Genomic DNA, 24,100 nt, shown 5'->3' on the forward strand with positions numbered 1-24,100 from the left:
AATTAATAAAATACTATTAAGATATGTATTAAATTTAATTTAATATTAAATCTATTAAAATAATATTATTTTTGAAATAGTTAATCTAAAATCAAATTCTCTATTAAAGTCCTAGTAGGAGTCTAATTCTTCCACTGCTCAACCACCGAAGACCCACTGTCGCCGACCATTTTCTGGCCACCAAAAAGCCGTCGTCGCAGTCACCGACACCCCCAGTAGGTTCGATTACTACTGTCTGCCGGTTTAGTCCTGGCCAGTTTTGTCAGTTGGATCGTTAGCTCGATTTCACATACCAGGTTCGATTCGACCAGTTTTTGTGTCTTGGTATCAATTTTGGGCTCTCAGACCCAATTTACAATCTCAGGTCCAATTTTCAAGTTCAATCACCCATTGGGCTAATTGTCTGATTTAAAAATTAATTTCTAAAAATATCTTATTAATTTGATTAATTTAATTTTACTTGATCAAAATTAATTTTCTCAAAAATCACTTAGATTTTCCAAATTAATTTTTCAAGAAAATTCTTTAATCAAATTCTCTAGTTGAACAATTCTTACGACTGCCCAATTTAATTCCACATCGAATAAATCGACTCAATTAAATTATTTCCAAAGTCATAGAATTTACTACTAGTTCAATCGAACTTTTGTTGAGCTAGCGGAGAGACCAGTCAGACATATATAATTAGGCTCCAGTAATTGCAATTATGTCCAGAAGCATAGCTCCGATAATTTCCAATTAGTTAATCATGGAGTCAGTCCACAAGAAGTACCATGATTGAAAACTCCTTATTGTATACTCTTTACGAAAGCAATTCATCCAACTGTTTTGTCTAATGAAATTGTCATGTGTGTGTTACCCTCATATAATATCCTTTATTCCTTTGAGTTAAATCCGTTCACTCAATACAATCCTATTTTATCTCATTGTCACTATTGTGTCTTCTTAATAATTAATATGATCACTGTCAACAAATGACTATGATAAATTGCTCATTCGAGAACAAGCAACCCGTGACCGTGTTCCATATTTATCAATCCACATAATGTCAATGAGAGGATATCGTTAACTCTTTAATTGAGCTATGAATTCCACTGTTGCTAGTAAAAGAATGCTATACACAAGTCATGTACCCAACATACTAGTTATCGGCTCAATCATCTTTAGAGCATAAGCCTTCATTTATATCAAAGCGCATGAGTTACATACGCATGGTCAGTGACTAACTCAAGATTTAGGTAAATCATACCATGAATGTAACAAGTGAATTCATTCATATTGGATTCAGTCTACTGTAACATTTTGCCAATGAATACAGCTATGTCTCTACCTGTGAACTCAACTGCTCTGATAGTCAAGACTAATCATCTCCTCAATTGAAATTGTAGACAACATAATAATCCTTCTCAGTATTTGAATCAAATGCTCACTTTGATTCTTTTACAGGATTACAGACTCGTTTAGATTATCTTCTAAAGTAAGTTATCTTTTTCGCAATGTTAACGTTCTTACAATGCCACTTATCATCAGTTTGAACTTAGACAATCAATAAGCTAATATTTGCTTGTCACAATTTCACCATGCATGCAAAATATGAAAGATAGAAATACAAAAGACATAACAGTGAAATGTGAAATTTATTTATTCATCGTTTAAATATATAAAAAATAATTACATGTTTACTACAATATGGACACATTTCCCAAAAATCCTCTCATTAACCATGGGTCGATCGTCTTTATGATGAATGATTTGATTACTATTTAATAGTAATTGACTTTTCATTAAGGAAAATATAATGGTTACCGTGAGATAAAATATAATCATATTGGGAGAACGAATATTATCCTAAAGAGATTAAGGATATCCTATAAGGGTAACACACTTAGAACAAGGTCATTGGACAAGCACTGATCGAGTTGCTTTCGAAACGGTATGTCGTTGAAGAGAGCTCAGTCATGATACTACAGTGGAATAACTTTGTGACTAAATGAGTTTATAAGTAATAGGCAAAGAGCTAGAACTTAATTATAAATCATTTGAGCCTCAATTGCATATATCCAATCGATCCCTTCGCTAGCTCGTTGAAACCATAAATGAATTGCATGTTGAATCAAATGAACATACATGAATAAAAATGGTGAAAATGGATAAATGAGAAACATTTGGAAATGATTATGGTTTTATCCAAAATGAAAATGGAGAAATGAAATCATTTGGAAATGAATGTGGTTTTCTCCAAAATAAAAATGAAAATGATCTGGAAATGAATTTATATTTTTTGAATTTAAGAAGTTTGAAAATGAAAATAAATCATTTGGTCATAGTGAACTGTTGAATATAAAAATATTAAATATATTTTCTCATGGATTCTTTTACAATGAAGTCGTCATAATTTTAACAGAATTAGAATTGGGTTGAGAAGATTATTTAATTGGAAACATATTGAGAAGTTTATTTTGGGAAATAGAAAAAAAAATTAGGTTGGATCAAATTATAAAGTATTGGGTTAAAAGTTCGGGAAGTACTTGTAGTTGAATCTGATAAGGTGAGGACCAAAAGCCTCTCATGTTAAAAGGGGTGCACGATAAACCCTAGAAATAGTAATTAGGGTTGTCACCGCCTATACTTCTAGTTAGACCAGGAGTTCGTTTTTCTAGTTGAAATAAACTTCTACAATTCAACAAGGGTTCTATCTTATTTCTCTATAAATAGATGACACCAGTAGGGCTATTTACACACAACTTTAAGATATTGTTACTCTGCTGAAAAATAGAAAGAATTTATTCTCAACTATTGAATCTATTTTTCAAAATAATAAATTCTGTCGGTTTCTATTTGAGAAGAGATTTTTTGTTTTCACACTTAAATAAAGAAAACTAATTTTGATTCAGTGTTTGATTCGAATTGTTCAAGCCTACACTTGAAGCAGTTCGTGGTACGAGAATAGTATAGAAGATCATTTGGTTGAAAGTCGGAAACAACAATGATCTATCTATCTGAAAACACAGGTGCGAATTTAGTCTAGGGTTTATTGCTATAAATATCACAAATAGAGTCGGTTTTCAAAAATTTTATTTTTCGCTGTGCAAGAAAACCGTTTTCGAACTAGAGTTTTTCCAATATGATTATGGTCTCAAACTTATGTAGAACATCCTTTTCCTGTATCATGAAACTTGAACCCATGATCGCATAACCACTGTCAACTAGGAGTCCTAAGTATAATTCAACCTGTGACTGTATAAGTACCGTGAACTTGGAGGTTGAGTTGCAATGTGATGGGCTTCTAAGGTGATGGTTCTGTCCCAGCACGATAGATGAAACGTGTGGGTCTCCGAGCACTATTGCATGATTGTGAATTCAAATATACCTTAAAACTATCATAATGTCTACCTCAAACACAAACACAAACACAAATATATCTCTCTCCCCAAATTTCCAACATCGAAAAAAATGCATTTTCTATTCCTTTCTCCAAAATCGGCCTATTTCTCTAAATATCACAAAATCAACTTAAAACCCATTTTTTTTCAAAACCAGCATATACTTCAAATTTATAGAAAAAATGTTTGGACTTTGTGAAAATAAACAAGTGAGACAGACTACTTATAAATTTTAGGGTTAGAATTCCATTAAGATTTTTAATAAGACCTCGACCCTCAGGAATGACGAAAACAATTTAAATTCATGAATTTTTTCATTTTCAAAAAAAATTGTTAGATTAAAAATATATAAACGATTACAATTAGATTTTTAAAATCATTATCATTATTCTAATGGACACAAGACATACAACTAGTATAGAGATATCTGTTAAAAAAAAAAGTACTCCAAGAATTATCTTCCCCATAAACATCTTTAAATATATTGCATTATTGAAATTAAAGAAAAAAAAAACCTTGTTTTTGCACAATGATGTAAATTAATTTAATTGGTTGAATCTAGACAAGTCGTGAAATATGGTATTAAGTTTTGAAGGGTTTAATTAAAATTTTTAAAAATTTAGAGGTGTTAAATTAAACATTTTTTAAAAAAAAATTTGAAATTTATTGAGAATTTTAAAAAATTTAAAGAGATTTAACTAAAATTTTAAAATTTTTGGAAAAAAACAATTTTTTTTTAAAATAGGGAATTTAATTAAAATTTTCAAAATTTTCATAAAGGTTAGAATTTCCAAAAAAATTTGAGAAGGCCTAAAATTTGAAAAACTTAATAACAATTTGGATATGTTGTCATCTAAAAAGATATATGTAATATTTTTGAGTAATTATTTGGTACACTGTTAATTTACACTATTTATTAAGTTTTTTATTGAGTTGGTGTCACCTATCAATGAGTCTCAATTTAGTTAGGGAATTATTAAAAAATCATTTTATTTGCAAAATAAGTTATATGATTATATTGATATTTTCGTTTTTTTATATTTTTATAAATTAATAAAAATTTATCCATAATGAGAATTGAACCAAGGGCATCATGCCTATAAAACCTTTTTCATTTACCAATTAAATTAAAGCAAATTTTAATTTTTATATAAAATTTTGATAAGCATATTTGTGTTCTATTATATATATATATATATATTTGTGTATCTATACTATTTATTAAGCCTTTTATTGAGTTGGTGCTACCCGTCAATCAGGTTCTAACGCAGTTAGAAAATTACCAAAAAATCATTTTATTTTCGAAGTAAAATATATAATTATGTGAATGTTTTTGTCTTTTTATATTTTTATATATCAATAAAAAAGTAATCTATAAAGAAATTTGAAGTAAGGAAATCATGCTTGTAAAACCTTTTCATTAACTATTTAAACTAAATCAATTTTTAGTTTTTATGTGAAACTTTAATAAGTATATTTGTGTTTTAATTATTTATATATTTGTGTATCTATACTTCTATTTAAGCTTCTGACTCAGTTGGTATCACGAGTCAACTAGACACCAACTCGATTAGAAGTCCTTCCGTAATTAAATAAAATATATTAATCCTTTTATTTTAACAAACATCAATAAAAATATGAATATAATGAAATTTGAACCCAATTCATTTTTATTTTAGTACTCATAATTTACCATCTCTAACATGTTAGTATAATTAATTAGTTTAAAAAATTGCTTGATTTCTAAATTATTCAACCCAATTAAAACAAACAATTGAATCTTTGATTAAAAAGCATGAATCGCTTATCAATCATTAAATGCTGGAATGCAACTAAGGTTATATACCAAACATGGAGAATTGGATACAAATATAAATTTATATATTTAAAACAATATGAATGATACATCCATCCATGATAATAGAGGTCAAACATTGACATCCCCTCAACAGAAACCCGAGGAACCACTCCATATAAATAGATAACATCGTGGGGAACTGCTCATATTAAAAATGCATGCATATGCATTAACCAAATGAAGCTTAAAAAATGACACAAGGAATAACCCAACAGAAGCCAAAAATTCTCAACTTGCTCATCTCATTTCTTCATCCGCTTTTGAGCATGATCGGATTCCTCTCCGTTGCTCACATCTCTATGATGGGTCATTGCCTGAAATGGGGCACTCTGCGGATCCTGTCAAAATATTGAAAACGATTTTGCTCTGTATCTAGACTAATTTCTCTAATAAACCCTATAACGGGGATCAACCAACATGAAGTGGCCAAGATCTTTTGTTTCAGTCATACCTTGGCCGATGTTCCTGATGTTAGCCCCCTATTAGCATGCTTTCCGAGATCGATCTGAACAGAGATGTTGGCCTGTGACAGATCCAAACCCGCACTCTGCAGTGCTTGTGTCAGAGAGTTCAATAACCTGGTCAATATCAGAATCCATAAACGTTATCAATTTATAGTTCAGCACCCTAAACCTAATGCGATTTTAAGCTGGAAAGTATTATATCCGATCCCCAAACAATGGCAAAAAGATCCATATGATAAGCGTTCGGGCCTCAAATGTTATAGAAGCTATTGTTGTATGTGGAACAACTATTGCTGATGTAAACTATCAGAACAATTCATAATATATTCATCAACATGAGCAGTGATGTAAAAGTTTGCAAGTGGGTGGGAAATCCCATACTCTTCGGAGTAGACACTAGAGATGTTAATTGTTCCTCCTTCAATAGTCAGATCTTCCTGTTGGTTCACTGTATCATTGCCAATAAAGCACTCAGTCGGTTGAGCCTCAGAGACTGGTCTCTGAAGGGGATGCACAAGCATATTATCACCTTGGATGGGCAGAGGCATTCCCCTGCTTCCCAACTCTGGTTGCTGATCCATAGCTTTGGACATAGTGTCTCTGACAGGATCAGATTCTACAGGATTTTGTGCACTTGCGATTATCGTGGGATTGATATTGATGTTATTCTCATTGAACTTCCCGGCAAATGCTGACCCCGGATCAGAACCATTTTTAATAGCTTGTTGTTGACCGACAAAACTCTGAACACGCCAGTGACTATTTCTCTATAATAAAGTAAGCAAAACCTTCAAAACCATGTAACTTACTAACACAAGAAATTAACACTTTGAAAATAAATAATGTGCTAGTCCCGAGATTAAATGGATGTAAAAGAAAAATCCAGTGTTAAGCCCAGTAAAATATCATGTACATCATTAACAAGCTAAATCGAATTCCCCATAAGTAATTAGCCCAGTAAAATATCATGCACATCAAACATACCCATACTAGTATCTGAGAAACCTGAGTCCGGACAACATAGTTTTAAACTGCAAATTAACTGCTAAACCCCGTAGATAGAAAGCATACAAGATCTTACCCATGGCATTAATTTTGCGGGCTCAGAATTCCATTCCTGGTATGAACCCTCATATTTTTTAACCTTCTCCTGTAGAAATTGGACATACTCTATCACCTGCAAAAGAACATTGATCCGATATCGACAAAATTTTCAAGCAGAATAGTCTTAATGAAGTAAACGGAAGTTTTTGATGCAAAATCAACAAAATTGGACATGCATAAAGTATTTGAAAGTTTAGGATTTCCCAGATTCACAACCTACCTCTAGCAGGAATGAAGCCGTATCTCTTTTTTGATCGGTGTTCGGAATTATATCTCTCAATACTTGAAACCTAAAAAGCATCAGAAAGCTTATCAGTATTACTATTCACTTAGTAAAGCGAGCATCATCGATTCACACCCTCTCTTGAATCCATAATAAAGCTGCAGTAATTCGACAACACTTAAATTCCGATTCCAAGCCTTTTACATACAACAAGTACTTAAATTCATAGCAAGGAAAGGAACAAGCAAACACTCTTCAATCCACTATCGTTTCTCACCATCACATAACCAATAGCATGTTAATTTCTGGTAACATTTCAAGTTAAAACACAGTCTTTGACAAATGTTCAGTTTGTTAACTAGAAAATCCACTTTCTTTTCAATCATCAAAATTTCCACAAAGTAAACCAAAGCTAATAAAGTTAGTCAGCCTACCCCAAGCCATTTACATGCAATTTATGACTTTTAACTCGATAAATGTAGAATTACTTAAAGGGTATGACTAAAAGCTTCCAGTTTAAAAAATACAATGAAATTCAAACTGGAAGAAATGAAAAGAAGATACCTTTCATTAATCTTGCTCCTCCTCCTCTGCTCGGTAACCGAGTGTTTCGATCTTATAGCGTTAGCCTTATCACTGTTCTTCCCACCTGCTTCCAAATAACCAGAAAAAAAATTTAAATACAAAACAAACCCAGAAATCAGGTACCAAAGAATACCCAGATTTCAAAATTCAACAAAACCCATTAACAAACAATCATTAATCATCTAGAAAAAACAGTGATAATAAAGAAGAAACGGAAAGGAGGGGATCTGGGTTTGGGGGGGTAAAGAGTGGGATCCAAATTAATATTACCTTTGTTGGAGTTGTTAATGGCGTTTCCGGACATAATTTGATTAGAAGATGGGCCTTGTTTTTTGGAACCAAACTCTTCTTCCTCGTACTCTTCCTCCTCTTGACTTTGCTTTCCTGTTCTCATTTATTTTCCTTCTCCGGATGACAAAAACAAACGACCAAAAATATTATGAAAAAAAATAATAACCCAAAAATGGGGAGATCGAAAAAGAAGGATGATTGGATGGTTTGATAGAAAAAGTGAAGGAATTGGAGAGAAAATGGGAAGGGGAAAAAATGGTGTTTCTTGGTTGGTTGGTTCCCGGCGAGAACAGCAGTGGAGAAAGAAATGTGATGTGGATGAGTTTCATGGATGTCCCGTGAGGCTTACTTCAATTGGGCATTAAATTTTGTACTACTACCCGGAGATAAATATAGGATAATTATTTGTAGTTTTGAGCCGAATGTAAGATATTTTATTTGTTTTTCTTTTTTTACTTAACTCACATATTAGTCTCTAAATTATAATTCTTTTCTTTTGATATTTAAATGTTTTTTTTTTATTTTGGAAATCATTATAGTTCATCGCCCATACTAATAAATAATTATTGTTGCTGGTATTTTTTAAAGAGATAAATAATTAGTTATAAAATATGTTTTATTAAATCTCTAATTTTATAGTTAAGAAATGAAGTGAGTAATCATCGTATCATATTTCGTGATTGATATTTAATTTTTTTTATTAAAGTGGTATCTAAATTATTCTTTTCTCAAATTGATGCATCTATTAGTCAAATCTTATTTTAAAAAAAGTTAAAATATGTTATAAGTCTACGAGGGTGTTGGGTAAATTTAGTTTTGAGCCTTTTTTAGTTGACTTAGGCACAAATGGAGGATTGAGTAGTCAAATTATCTACTTGTAGTGTTTGGTGGATAGAGGTTTGTAAGAGTTTATTGAGCTAAAACCTCCAAAATAAAAAAAAAATTGGGATGCCCAGCATTTTTCACAGTTAATTGGGGATGAGATATGTGGAATGACATATCTGACTATGCTTGTTCAAAAATTACAAATTTATGAAATATGCTACTTGACAAATTTATTCAAAAGTGTGACATAATTATCACTAATTTACATACTAAGAACATGACATAATTATCACTGAGAATATAGTTTACAAGTATATTGATATACTATTAATATTAATAAATTTCCATAAGGTTAATATTTGCAAATAAGGAATTTAAGAATTTTGTTTATTTAAAAATTTAAAAATATTCACTAATTGATTTCCAGAATGGATGTTTTAATTCCTTGGTAATAGTGTTTTATTTTAATAATTTCACCTAATAAAAACTAAAATATTATAAAAAAAATAAATATTTAATAATAAAATGTGTCATGCCCTTATTTGTTATTTTACGTATATAAGCTTTCAGTTATCAACTAAGTTTTATCAAACACTTTTAAATAAATTTTAGTAGAATGAGTTGGTCAAACCAGCCACTGTATTCAGTAACCGGCCAATTGCCAAAAAGGGCCTCTATAATCTTCACAAATTTGGAATTTAATTTATGTTATTTTATTTTTAGGAACTTAGTCTATCTACTTTTTAAATTTCAAAAGTTACGTTCAACTATTAACATTGAAAAAGTTAATATTATTAATTTTAGCAAAAAAAAGAGAGTAAAAGGACATAAATTGAAAAACTTAACAAAAAATAGAAGTAAAAAGACATCAACCAATTTAACAAAAAAAATAGTATTAACAAGTGGATATAAATTTTGAAATCTGAAAGTAAAAAAAAATTAAAATCCTTAAAATAAAAGTACAAAGACTAAATTCTAAATTTGTGAATAGTAGAAAGACTTAAGACACATTTTAATATATATATATATATATATATAAAAGACTTAACCCAGACATTAATTCCTAAACTATAACATTTTTCCTAAATTAGTTCTTAATTTTTTTTGTCACGAGTAATATCAAAACTATTTTTCCGTTACTCATTTTACACCAAAATGTTATATTCATTTAAAAAAATCTAACCAATAATAAACTGTAATATCATATAAACTTTAGAAAAGACAATTTTTTAAATTCTTTTATATTATTTTACATTATTTTTCTCTCTTTAATTTTTTTTTATATATTTTCTCTTTTTTCTTATTCTTTTATAATGTTTGACAATGCTAACAATGCTCGAAATTCGCTCTCTCGAGATTGAGACGTTGGCAATTAATTTTATTATCGAACTTCATCGCTTGCTTGATTGACCTAACGTGATTGAAAAAGTTCTTTCATAGATAAAAACCAATGTTTTTAAAACCGAACCAACTGTTCGGATTAAATGGATCGGGAACTAGTCGAGGTACTAATTCGAAGATAGGAGTTGAATTGATTGACCTACGAACTAATATAGATCGGTTGAATCGTTCATTTTATTTTAAAATTATTTTTTTATTTTTATTTTGATGAACTTTTAGTAATTTATTTGATCGAGTCAAACGAATCTATCAAACCGAGAACTAATAACCTGATTGGTTCGACCATCAGTTCGATTTTGAAAATCTTAATCAAAACCATGAAACCTAAGATGAGAGGAAGAGGAAATAAAAAGAATAAAGTAAAAAAAATGTGTATATATATATAGAGAGAGTGTGTGTGTGAGAAAATAGTTTTTTTTTTGTCGCTTGACAATTCTTAATTGGTTATTTTTTAAAAAAATAGACTTAAAAATTTGACTAATGGTTGAACTAACAAAGGTACAAACTTAGGAAAAAAAGTAGTTTAGGTACTACTTATGACAAAAAAATATTTATGTTCCAAAATGAAAAAAATAACATAGTTTAGGTACCAAAATGAGAAAAATAACATGGTTTAAGACTTTTTTTAAATAGACTTAATAGTTGGACTAACTAAGGTACCAACTTGGGAAAAAATAGTAGTTTAAGTAGCACTTGTGACAAAAAAATTTAAATACCAAGATGTGAAAAATGATTTAGGTACCCATTTGTGAAAAAATTGATAGTTTTTAGGAACTTGGTTATTATTGATTCAGATATATTTAATTTTATGTTTTTAATTAGTGTTATACCCTTACTAAAGCACGGCACATGGCAAGTTATTGGACAGTTCGTAGATGACCCTCCATAGGGAATGGTTCACAAGCAACCTTCAAGGAACGGTCCACGAGCAACCCTTCGCATGGAATGATCTGCAGGTGACCCTCTATGAACCTTGTTGGAGTCAACATATAGACAATCCACTACCCACCCTTCGTTGGGACAACCAAAGTGAAACCACCTCGTATGACCCTAAGCGCGAGAATGTCAAAGCAAGACCACCAAGGTGTATCCACCTAACCAACTTGCACAACCATACAGAAATTGTACATTTATATGTTGCTTTATAGAATTGCTATTGACTGGTATGTCATAAATGTACTTCTCCATACATCTCCCTATCTGGTTTTGAAACAAGTTATTCACCAACCGTTGGTATGTAGTCTCCCCATTCTTGAGACCAAAAAGCATCATTTTAGAACAAAACAACCCATCTTTGGTGACAAAATTCGTTTTCTCTTAATCCTCCGCTGCCACAAATATCTAGTTATATCTTGAAAAGGCATCCATGAAGCTCATATATTGGTGGCCTGTAGAGGCGTCTAATCAGTCTATAGATGGGAGAGGGAAGCTGTAGTTTGGGCATGCTTTATTCAGGTTGGTAAAATCTACACACATCCGCCACCTATTGGCAAACTTGGGTACCGAGACTACATTGGAGACCCAATCCGGATAGGTGACCTCTTATTAGGATATTATTATAAGATATTATCTTTTAGAAATTTGATTCTTAATAGGATATCATCTCTTAGGAATTTGATTCCTAATGGGATATTATAGGATATTATTATGTGATATTATCTTGTAGCAATTTGATTCCTACGTAACTACTATTGTATAGGTATATACCCTTGAGGTTTATTAATAAAACTCAAGAGATTACCCTGTTCTTGTTATGGCATATGAGCAAAGTTTTTGAAAATTTTCTTTCTTTCTTTCATCATTCTAAATGGTTGGTGGCAAGCCTTTTTCTCCTCCTTCACCACCACTAGGGAAGGCGACACTTCCTGATTTTACTGCTAAGCAATGACACTCTCTTCTGGTGATGTTTGGTAATAAACAATCAATTTCCACTCGGTTAAATGACAAGTCTAAGAATAATTGGATTATTGATATGAGGTGTTCAAATCATGTTATGGGTGATCTTTTGTGTTTGATAAATGTGAGAGATGTTGTAGCATGTTTCGTAGGACTCCCTAATGGCCAAACAGAGGTGGCTACCCAAGAAGGAATGATTAAATTGATGGAAAAAATTCACTTAAAACATGTTCTTTACGTTCCTAAATTAAACTGCAATTTAATTTCGGTTTCCCAATTGAATGATTGTATGAACTATTTTGTCCAATTTTCTACCAACATATGTGCTATTCATGATCTTCATTTTATGGAGCTGATTGGAGTGGGTGAGAGACGGGATGGGCTTTACTACTTTTCGCAGGTTTCGACGGTTAAAGCGGTTTCAGTTGAAGCTTCATCCTCTTTAGAACTTTGGCATAGAAGATTGGGTCATCCTTTTGAGAAAGTAGTAAAGTTATTTCCTTATGTTAGTAACTCTAGAGACCGTCTGAATAAAGCATGTAAAATTTGTCATCATGCTAAGCAAACTAGAAATAACTTTCCAATTAGTGAACAAAAAGCCACTCGTTTTTTTTTAGTTAGTTCATTGTGATTTATGGGGGTTATTTTTTTTTTACTTTTGTTGATGATTTCTCCCGGGCTGTTTACGTATATCTATTGGCTAATGAAAAGTAGGCCTGCAAAGTTTTCATGTTATTTATTGCTATCGTTGGTTGTCAATTTTCTCAACAAATAAAGTGTGTTAAAAGTGATAATGGGACAAAATTTAATTGTCTTTAGGATTATTTTCTTGAAGATGACATTATTTTTCAAACATATTGTGTTGGTACTCATCAATAAAATAGGAGAGCGGAGAGGAAACATCAATATATTTTAAATGTAGCTCATGCTTTGCGTTTCCAAGGAAATCTGCCTATATATTTTTGGAGGGAGTGTGTGTTGGCTACTTCTCATCTCATTAATCGAATTCTTTTACCTCTTATTCACAATAAAACACCCTATGAAATATTGTTTGGTAGCCCTCCTTTGTTTGATAACCTTTGTATGTTTGGTTGCTTATGTTTTACTCATAATCAACGTTCTAAGGGTGATAAGTTTGCTAGTCGAAAATGTGTTTTTGTTGGGTATCTTTTTGGCAAAAAGGGCTGGTATTTATATGATATGGATTCTAAGAAATTCTTTGTGTCCAGTGATGTGAAATTTTTTAGGATATTTTTCCGTATTTGGATGAAAATACCGCAACCATTGAGTCTGACAATGTTGCTCTACCATATGGGAGTGCAAATGTAAATTTTGATACTTATTTTGGTGAATCAGAGGTGTTACAACCCACAACAGTTTCTTCGCTTGCTACACCGTAGCCTGTGAGTTTGCCACTTGCGAGTTCTTAAATACCTGTGGTATCTTCTTCTTCCTCCAATGACTTGGTGGTACATGGGGATTTAGGTAATAATCCACCTCAATTGGGACAAGGGCATAGGGAGAAATTTCCCCTATAAAACTTTAGGATTTTATCACTCATACTGTCATAAAGAAAATTCCATCTTCCACTTCACCTGTTTCAGAGCCTTCCTCAGGTGCTCCATTTCTTATAGCGTCTTATGTTAATTGTGACAAATTTACTATGAAACATTGAAATTTTCTTGCAGCTATTACTGCAGGGGTCGAGGCACAATCTTTTAAAGAGGCTATGAAGGATGCAGGATGGTGTGATGCTATGCAAAAGGAGATTTATACTCTGGAGGATAATGACACTCGGTTTATGGAAACACTTTCTCCTGGAAAGACAATTCCTTCTGGAAAGAAAGCACTGAGTAGTAAGTGGGTGTACAAGATTAAATATAACTCTGATGGAATTATTAAGAGACTTAAAGCTCATCTTGTTGTTTTTGGTAATCACCAGGTAGAAGGTATTAACTATAATGAAACTTTCGCACCTGTGGCAAAAATGGTGATTGTTCGGGCTTTTCTAGCTATTGCAGCTTGGAAAAATTGGGAGTTCCATCAGATGGATGTCCATAATGCCTTCTTGTACGGTGATCTTGATGAAGAGGTTTACATGAATCTTTCTCCAAGTTTTTTCTCTTAATAAGCTTAGAATGGTTTGTCGTTTGTGCAAGTCTTTGTATGAGTTGAAACAGGCTCCTCAGTGTTGGTTTGTGAAGCTTATTACTACATTGAAAGGGTATGAATGTCTTCAATTATATTTTAATTATTCTCTCTTTACATACACTATGGGATCTGTACACATTAATGTGTTGATTTATGTTGACGGTTTGCTTATTTCTGGGAACGATTCCGCTACTTTGAAAACTTTTAAAGGCTATCTCAGTTCTTGCTTCCATATGAATGATCTTGGTGTTTTGAAATATTTTTTGGGGATAGAGGTAGCTCGTAGCTCTTTGGGGTTATTTCTTTGTCAAATGAAATATGCACTTAATATTATTTTGGAGGTAGGTCTTTTGGGAGCAAAGCCCACATGATCGCCAATAGAGCAAAATCATAAATTAGTGTATGCTAAAAGGATAGTTTTGTCTGATCCTGAGCCGTACATATGATTAATGGGTCGTTTGATTTATTTGAAAGTGACCAAACCTAATTTGGCATACTCATTTCATTTCTTATCCTAGTTTATGCATGAGCCGAGGTAGGAGCATTAGGATGCGACTTTGCATATTGTCCGGTACTTGAAAGACTCTCATGGCCAAGGGATTTTTTAAGATCTAACAGTGATTTGTCTTTAAAAGGGTGGTGTGATTCGGATTGGGTTGCTTATCCGTTAACTCGGTATTCGCTTATTGGTTGACTTGTCTTTTTGAGACAATCTCCTATTTCCTGGAAAACTAATAAATACCATATTGTTTCTCGTTCTTCTGTTGAGGCTGAGTATAGGTCTATGGCTTTCGTCACTTGTGAGCTCAAGTGGGTGAATACCTTTTTAATGAGCTTAGGTGTTTATCATCCTAAAGTAATTCTTTTGTTTTGTGATAGTTAATTTACGCTACATATTATATAGAATCCCATATTTCACGAGCGTACTAAACATATTGAAGTGGACTGTCATTTTGTTAGAGATACAATCCAGGATAGGTTGATTGCACCTTCTTATGTCCCGACTTCCATTTAGTTGGCTGACATTTTTACAAAGGCGCTTGGTAAACCACAATTTGTATATCTTTTGATCAAGTTAGACATTTATGATCTACATACTCCAAATTGAGGAGGGTATTAAGATATTATTCTGGGATATTATATTTTAACAATTTGATTCTTAATAGGATATTATAAGATATTATTATGGGATATTATCTCTTAGCAATTTGATTCCTAATGGGATATTATAGAATATTATTCTGGGATATTATTTTTTAGCAATTTGATTTCTACGTAACTACTACTGTATAGATATATATATATATATACCTTTGAGGTCTATCAGTAAAATTCAATATATTACCCTATTCTTGTCACCTACAAAATGAAATCGACAGCTAAGAGCTTCTTCACCTCTTCTCTAGTAGCCACGACCTTCTCATTGGAAAATTTTCTTTTCTTTTACTTCACTGGTCGAGTATTAGGATCCACCTCTAAAAAGTGTTGAATGGTTGATAGATGAGTTCTTGGCATATCTATTGTTGTACAGTAAAACACGTCCCTACATTTTATCAACAAGAACTTTAAGATTTCATTTTCTTTAGGGGAAGGATCAAGGCTATTTGGCTGACCTTTTTAGACTCTTCTTGGTACAACTGGAATGACTCTTATGCTTTTGTTGGTTGTGCTTTGGGGAGTTGCGTCTCGAGTCTAGTTTCAAGATTTTCCAAATCGATTCACACTTTTTCAATTACATTGACTTTGACAACAAGGTGGGAATGCAATGTGCAACAAGTTCTAGTATAGGTAAAAGGTTCTGATCTTTCCTAGCAAGATGTATGAAGACTATATGGAATTCTAGGGCTTTCTTCTTATAGGCTTTCATGTATCTTTCACCCATGGGACTAGGAATTGTCGTTATCATACAGAAGGTGAGAATTACCATCTTCGTCTTCCTCATGTTTAGCCTATGGAAAATGGCGTTGTAGGCCGTCAGACAAGATGAAAATGTTAATACAAGTAAAGTAAATGAGCTAAAAGTGTAAATAAACCCTAGATATAGTAATAACTAACTTAACTAACAAGAAACAACAAGAACAATAATAAAATTGCAGAAATCTTAAATTTATAGCTAAGGAAGAAGATGGAAAATATGAAACATTAGAAAAGAAGAGAAAACTAATAGACAAACTAAAGAAACTAAAGAAAAAAACTATCCTAGTGTAGCCTCTTTTCTCTTTAGCCAATTTGGCTGATTAGTGGCAAAATTTGACCCATTTTGTTTACCAAAATGCCATTGAATGAGCTTCTCCTGATTGATGCTTCAGTTGGACAAACATTACCTCTAGTGTCATTTTTTGTCCCCTAACGACAGTGATATCACGATACCCAGGATTGGATATCGTAATATCGTCGTCAGTCTTGAAATAAGGTGTTTTCTTATTACATGGATATTGTGATACCCAAGGAGGATATTGCGATACCATTGTAGATTGCTTTAATCCCGAGATTGATGGGAATATTACAATTTCACTACTTCGAAGTTGTGATGCCCTTACTTTGGTGATGTTTTTACACGATTTCAGGCTTTTGACAGGTACTTACAACACTCAATCAAACGTTAGGGCCCTCAATGGCACAATTAGCCAATTTGGGTCTTAAGAACGATTAAAATGAGGTATTTATATTTATTTAATTGAAAACCTAAAAAGTACTGAAAACTACGAAAAAGACACAAAATTGCTCGAAAACAAGCTCCTTAAGTATAATAGGGAAGCCTAATTTGAAATATCAAATTACGACATATTATAAGTAGTGGACTATGTGACCAATAGGTCCAGGAGGAGTTACGCTAGGCTATGACTGAGGCATCTTAGCTGTTGGAGGGACTAGAGTGGCTGGAGGAATAGTTCCTGCTGGTGCAGCAAGAGTGGCAAAGTTGGAGGCTAGAGAGTCTTTTAGCCTTTACCAGTTGTTCCAAGGTGGGGAAAAGAACTCTTGCATATTGCAGCTGAGCTCCAGCAAAAATGAAGCTAGAAGAAGGGGCCTATATAGACCCCAAGCCAGTAGAAGAGTTGACTTGGTGAATTGGGTTATTGATATGGTTGGCTTGATCAGCTGGGGTACCACTTTGGGTTTAAGAACTCATGTTGTCTACGCTTACCGCACCAATTGTTGATACAATATTCAATAATGAGAAAGTAAAAAAGAGAGGAGAACAATTGCTAAGAAGGTCGATTTACCTAGTCGAGGCAGAGAGCTAGAGTGTATAGAGAACGGAGGTGAAAAATGTTTGAAAGTTGAGTACATAGAGAGTGTATCCTCATAAAGTTGATCATTTCTTTATCATTCTTAAAGGTATTTATAGGCAAGGGTTCTGTGTAATATGGTATTAACGTGTTGGACTTGTGTTTTAACCATTGTTACAGAGGGCTTGGGAGAGATGTTTGTGATAGGACACATCCTGTTGTTCATTCTAACTTCTATGGGATAAAGCAGTTGAACCCACAAGATATTTGCTGACCAAACAACTTCATGTTCCTAATGAAGATCAAACCATCCGTTGTTCAGATAATTCTCCTGAGAGGGTGAGGCACAGGTGACCTCACGGCTTGCTAATGACAGGCTTACTGTTCCAGCGTCTTTTAAACTTGACATGTGTCTTATCGCGGATGCGAGTATAATAAGTATAATCGTGTTTCATTTTAAAGTTAGATTTAACATAAAAGTCGAATAGTTAAATTCATTTTAACATAAAAGTCGAATAATTAAATTCATTCTATTTTTTATTTATTAAAAATAATTTTTATTTTCATTATTGAATTCAATTGAAAATGAATTATAATAAAAGTAGACTACGCATTTTATGAAGTAAAATCATGAGATTAACAATACCTCATAAATAGGATTTGAATTTCTACAGTTTGAACAATATAATGAATAAACCCTTCGTCAAATCTGTTTTAATTTAAGATTATAGTAAAGCTTGAAAATAACCTAAAGAAAGGCAAGAAGTATGATCATGTGGCCAGATTGGTATGCTGATGACAATCCAAATATTAATTTTTTTTTGCATAATTATGCTACAGCTAGACGGTAGATCAATGAGATTAAGGCTTTGAAGTTGCAGGATGGTACATGGTGTATGATGAAGAGAAGCTTCACGGTGTTGTAATTTCTTTTTTCTATAATTTATATAGACGGTCAAGATCCTTACATAAGGGTATAGCTGTTGAAATATTTTTAAAATACATATAGTATTTTAATAGTTACATATAAAAAGTTATAACTAATTAAAATTTATGTTACTTAGTTATCAACAAATATTTATAATTATTCAAGTAGATATCGATTGAATAATTATATTTATTATTATAGATATGACTATCCATTTGAATAGTCATTTAGACTTCATTATATTTTTGAGGTTTATTTGAAAACTAATTCTTTTGTACACCATAATATAAGTGGGGCGAATAGAATTTTAAAGAAAGTCACATTGTTACTCGCCTTGAAGCATTCGTTAGTTTCTCATAAATTTATATTTAACCTCATCAACAATACTCGGTACACGACCGATTCCCATGACTTCCAAGAGAGAATATTGAATGATTATGGAAGAGCTAAGGATGATTCAATTCGAGGTGGCTCCTTTAAAGGCGTTAGGTGTTGATGACCTTCATGTCTAGTTATACTAGAGTAAGTGGAGTACATCGGGCCTTCAATTGTTAAGATGATTGAAGAGGTCTTCAACATAGGTGATATAGAAGAATTTATAAAGAAAAAATTATTGGTTTTGATTCTGAAAGTGACGATGCAGAAGACATTTCACAGTTTAGACCGACCAACTTATGTACGGTGTCATATAAGAGTCTTAAAACAGTGATAATTAACTTACCAAAACCCATCATGCCAAAATTGGATGTCAAATTAAGCAAGTTTTGTTGCAAGAAAACGTAGTGAGGCATTGGGAGGTAAGGAAAGAGTGGATGTTTATGAAAGTTGATTTCAAGAAAGCATATGAAAAAATTCGGTGGAATGTCTTTTTTATGTTGGTTTGTCGATAGGTTTGGTTCAAAACGTTATGCATTGTATATCCACAAAATCAATGCAAACGAATGGTCAACTCACTAGCAATTTTAACCCTTTGAAAAGTGTAGGACAAGAAGATCCTCGTCAATAATCTGTTGCCCCAGTTCTATTTCTACTCTGGTCATAAAGTGAATGCAAAGGGAAAAAAAACTCTACAAATATGGATGGGAGTATGGTGTTAGATATTAGTCATTTTATTGAGATTCCAGAAAGTCGATGACTTGGGTGTTTATCTTGGCCATTGATTAAGTTAAAAATAAGCTTAGTGGGTATAATGCGAAATTACTATTGATGGCTGGTGGAATGACTTCAGCTAAATCTATTCTTTTCGCTATCCCTAGCTATTTCATGCAGAGCTCCTTTATTCCGATGAGAGTTAGTAAGGAAATAGAAAAGATAGTACGAGAGTTTGTCTGGGATGCTATTAAACTTTGGCCTGCAATGCAACATGGAACCAGCAACAAGCTCACAACAAGACTAACAACAGCAAAGCAGCCTGAAGTGCAGCATTGGAGCTGAACCGAATGTAATAGTGGCTTGGTCCATTTTGTTTCAATGTAATTTTTGTTTAGTTTACTTGTGACTTATGCAAGTAAGTTGGTAGGATTAGTCCTTGATGTAATGGCTGATATGTCAGCCCATTTTGTGTGTAATTTAAGTTATCAATTAGTCATGTATTAGTGGGGGCAGTTAAGACATTAGGTAACTGTCAAGGTAATCTTGTAACTCATATATTTTCAATTTTTGAATGAAAATTAGTGTGGTTCTTCAGTTACATTTTGGCTGCTGTTCTTTCTTTCTTTTTGCTTCGATTTTCATTGCTTTTGTTTTGCTTTTGTTTTAATGAAAATGTTCCAACAAATGGTATCAGAGCCCAAGTCTTTGAAAGCCTTTGTTGTTGGTTGTGTTTTTAGTAAAAAAAGCTTGGAGAAAAGAGAAATCGAAGCCTTTGAACTTGTTTCAGCAGGATGAGTTTCACACCACCTCCACCACCTGTGTTCACTAGAGAGAACTACCACATTTGGGTAGTTAGAATGAAAACGTACCTTCAGGCACACGATCTGTGGAATGTGATTGAAAACGACACTGAACCACCTCTATTGAGGGCCAATCTCACTATTGCTCAGATGAGGCAACATAGTGAAGAATGCTCCAAGAAGCATAAAGCAATGTCTTGCTTGCAGAATGAAGTATCAGATGTAATCTTCACTAGGATAATGGCCTGTGATTCACCTAAGCAGGCATGGGAGAAGTTGAAGGAGGAGTTCATGGGGTCAGACAAAACAAGGCAGCAACAAGTGATCAATTTCAAGAGGGACTTTGAGAATTTGAAGATGAAAGAGTCTGAGACCATTAAGCAATACTCAGACAGAATTATGGTCACTGTCAACAGCATAAGGCTCATTGGAGTGGACTTCATTGAGAGCAGAGTTGTTGAAAAAGTCATCACTACTCTCCCTGATAAATTCGAGTCAAAGATTTCATCACTTGAGGACTCGAGAGATTTGTCAGCCATTTTACTGTCTGAGTTGATAAACTCTTTGTATGCACTTGAGCAAAGAGAGCAAATAGGCAGGAAAAACATCCTGAAGGTGCTTTCCAGGCAAAGGCCAATGAAGGCTCAAGCTCAAATCAGAAAGGTAATAAACCTTGGCACAACAGATGGGAAAAACCAAGGAAAGATGAAGGCAAGAGAGTATTTCCACCATGCATTCACTGCAAGAAGACCAAACATTCAGAAAGATATTGTTGGTATAAGCTAGAAATTTAATGTAGAACCTGTAAACAGTTTGGTCATGTTGAGAAAGTGTGCAAAAACAAAAGAAAGGAAGCCACTCAGCAACAGGCTCGAGTTGCTGAGGACCTTTAAGCTCAGGAGGAGCATGTTTTTACAGCCTCCTATTTTGCTAGCACAAATAAAGTCAGAAGTGATTGGTTAGTGGGCAGTGGCTGCTCACACCATATGGCAGCTGATGAGAAGCTGTTTAAGGATCTTGACAGGACTTTTGCCTCAAAGATCAGAATTAGAGATGGGAACCTGATTGAAGCCAAAGGTAAAGGCAATGTGATGATCAACACTTGTTCAGGTAATAAAGTAATTTATGATGTGCTTTTTGTGCCTGACATAGACCAGAACCTGCTTAGTGTTGGTCAGTTAGTGGAAAAAGGGTACACTTTGGTCTTTAGAAATGGTTCTTGCATTGTTGAAGACTTACTTGGTCAGGAGCTAGTTAGAGTAGCTATGACTGATAGGTGCTTCATGCTTGATGTGAGTCAAATTGAGAGAAAGGCTTACACTAGTCTTGCTGATAGCACTGGTCTTTGGCATAGGAGACTAGGACATGCCAATTTCAGATCACTTGATCTATTGCACAAGCTGAAATTGGTTGATGACATGTCCAAGGTTGAAGTCAGTGATACTGTTTGTGAAGTTTGTCAGCTTGGTAAGCAAGCTAGATCACCTTTTCCAACTAATAGTGCATGGAGAGCTCGAGAAAAGCTTGAATTGGTACATTTTGATGTTTGTGGACCAGTGAAGACTCCTTCATTGAATAACAACAAGTATTTTGTCTTGTTTATAGATGACTTGACTAGGTTCTGTTGGGCTTATTTCTTAAAGCAGAAGTCAGAAGTGTTTGAAGTATTTAACAAGTTTAAAGCCTTGGTTGAGAACCAATCTGGTTGTAAGATTAGAGCCTTGAGAATTGATAATGGCTCTGAGTATATGTCTGACAGATTTCAGAAACTATGTGAGTAAGATGGGATTCATCACCAACTAACTACAGTCTATACTCCTCAACAAAATGGAGTATGTGAGAGGAAGAATAGAACTGTGCTTGATATGGCCAAATGTTTGCTGGTCCAGAGTAAGCTGCCAAGAAAATTTTGGGTTGAGGCAGTCAATACCTCAGTGTATTTGCACAACAGGTTGCCAACTCATGCTGTCAAGGACAAGACTTCTTTTGAAGCATGGCGTGGACTTAAGCCAGTTGTGTCACACTTAAAAGTGTTTGGTTGTGTTTGTTATGCCCACATTCTAGTAGAAAAGAGGACCAAGCTTGAAAACAGGGTTGTTCCAAGGATCTTTGTTGGCTATAGTAGTGCTAAGAAGGGTTATAGGGTGTTTGATCCCTCAACAAAGAAAATTTTGGTAAGCAGAGATGTAGGATTTGATGAAAAGAAGGTTTGGAGCTGGAATGGTGTTGAAACAGAATTGATTGAAGAGGATCAACTTGACGTTGTTGTTGAACCTGCAGAACAAGGATCAAATGATGAGGCTGTTGATGATACTCATATGAGAGGCACCAGAACTATTGATGACATCTACCAAAGATGCAATGTGGAAATAGTTGAGCCCACTGACTATGAAGAAGCTGCTAGGGATAAGTACTAGAAGAAAGCCATGGAAACAGAATTGGAGATGATTCACAAAAATGAGACTTGGGAACTGGTAAGCAGGCCTGATCACAAGAAGGTCATTGGTGTTAAGTGGGTGTTTAAAGCCAAATACAATGCTGATGGGTCATTGAACAAACACAAAGCAAGACTTGTGGTGAAAGGCTATAGTTAGTAGTATGGGATCGATTTCATGGAAACATTTGCTCCAGTGGCAAGGTTGGACACAATCAAACTTTTGCTTGCTTTGGCTGCTCAGAAACAATGGAAGATTCACCAATTGGATGTCAAGTCAGCATTTCTGAATGGCTTTCTCAAGGAGGAAACTTTCATTGAGCAACCTGATGGATTTAAAATTGTTAAAGAAGAAGATAAGGTTTACAGACTAAGAAAGGCTTTTTATGGCCTGAAGCAGGAACCAAGGGCCTGGTATGACAGGGTTGACACATACCTGTCAAGGCTTGGGTTTGAGAAAAGTGTCAGTGAAGCTACATTTTATGTGAAGAAATCAGAAAGTGAGACATTGTTGATTGTTTCTCTCTAAGTGGATGATTTGCTTGTGACTGGAAGCAAGAGTGAGCTCATAGATGAATTCAAATTTCAAATGCAGTAAGTGTTTGAAATGACAGACTTGGGAGTTATGACATACTTCCTTGGTATGGAAGTGCATCAATCTGATCGAGGCATTTTCATTAGCCAACATGTTTTTGCTTTGAAAATTCTTGACAAATTCTGTATTCAGAACTGCAAAACAGTCAGCACACCTGTGGCTCAAGGAGAGAAGTTGACTAGTAATGGGAATCAAGAAAAGATTGATGAGAAGCACTATAGAAGTCTGGTAGGTTGCTTACTTTACTTAACAACAACTAGGCATAATATCATGTTTGGTGTTAACCTTTTGTCAAGGTTTATGCACTACTGTGATGTAGTTCATCTTAAAGCAGCAAAAAGGGTCCTTAGATATATCAAAGGAACTGCAAGTTATGGAGTAAAGTTTGAAAAGGGAAAGGAGCTCAAGTTAGCAGGGTATTCTGACAATGACTGGGCTGGCTCTGTCGATGACATGAAGAGCACCTCTGGTTATTTCTTTACACTTGGATCAAGTGTCTTCTGCTGGAGTTCAAAGAAGCAACAAACTATTGCTCAGTCCACAGCTGAAACAGAGTACATTGCAGCTGCTGCAGCTATTAATCAAGCCATTTGTCTTAGGAAGCTCTTACATGATCTCAATGAAGATCAAGCTAAGCCAATTGAGATTAGAGTAGACAACCAATCTGCAGTTGCCATAGCAAAGAATCCGATCTTTCATGGTAAGACCAAACACTTAAAGATCAAATTTCATTTTGTTCGAGAGGCTGAACAATCGAAGGAAGTCAGCCTTGTTCATTGTAGCTTAGAAGCTCAATTGGCTGATATACTGACTAAGCCATTAGGAGCTACTAGATTTGAA

The 24,100-nt window shown here is 33.7% G+C and overlaps 1 protein-coding gene across 3 annotated transcripts; it reads right to left on the reverse strand.

The window, feature by feature from the left end:
• Window positions 1–5,242: 5,242 nt before the first annotated feature.
• LOC107903920 (transcription factor BIM2) lies at window positions 5,243–8,348 on the reverse strand. 3 transcript variants are annotated; one of them, XM_041092925.1, is made up of 8 exons: window positions 7,888–8,278; window positions 7,597–7,681; window positions 7,030–7,099; window positions 6,787–6,882; window positions 6,235–6,472; window positions 6,087–6,153; window positions 5,693–5,819; window positions 5,243–5,579 (listed from the first exon to the last, which is right to left on the reverse strand). In XM_041092925.1, the coding sequence occupies exons 1-8, from the start codon at window positions 8,009–8,011 to the stop codon at window positions 5,484–5,486; spliced, it is 903 nt and encodes a 300-aa protein (XP_040948859.1). In that variant the 5' UTR covers window positions 8,012–8,278; the 3' UTR covers window positions 5,243–5,483. The 3 variants fall into 3 exon arrangements, with proteins under 3 accessions (XP_040948859.1, XP_040948857.1, XP_040948858.1); XM_041092923.1 differs by having other exon boundaries at window positions 6,087–6,472; window positions 7,888–8,348; XM_041092924.1 differs by having other exon boundaries at window positions 5,243–5,555; window positions 6,087–6,472; window positions 7,888–8,281.
• Window positions 8,349–24,100: the final 15,752 nt, after the last annotated feature.

Source organism: Gossypium hirsutum, chromosome D05 (genome assembly GCF_007990345.1).
Source record: "Gossypium hirsutum isolate 1008001.06 chromosome D05, Gossypium_hirsutum_v2.1, whole genome shotgun sequence".
Classification (NCBI taxonomy): domain Eukaryota; kingdom Viridiplantae; phylum Streptophyta; class Magnoliopsida; order Malvales; family Malvaceae; genus Gossypium; species Gossypium hirsutum.

What these genes read in the sequence shown, in the direction of transcription:
- LOC107903920 (XM_041092923.1), bottom strand. Translation starts at nt 8,011, where the DNA reads ATGAGAACAGGAAAGCAAAGTCAAGAGGAGGAAGAGTACGAGGAAGAA. An exon ending in AGGAGCAAGATTAATGAAAG is followed by an intron (nt 7,100 to 7,596) that starts GTATCTTCTTTT and finishes GATGCTTTTTAG; the next exon opens with GTTTCAAGTATTGAGAGATA. An exon ending in TCTAGTGTCTACTCCGAAGA is followed by an intron (nt 5,820 to 6,086) that starts GTATGGGATTTC and finishes GATATTGACCAG; the next exon opens with GTTATTGAACTCTCTGACAC.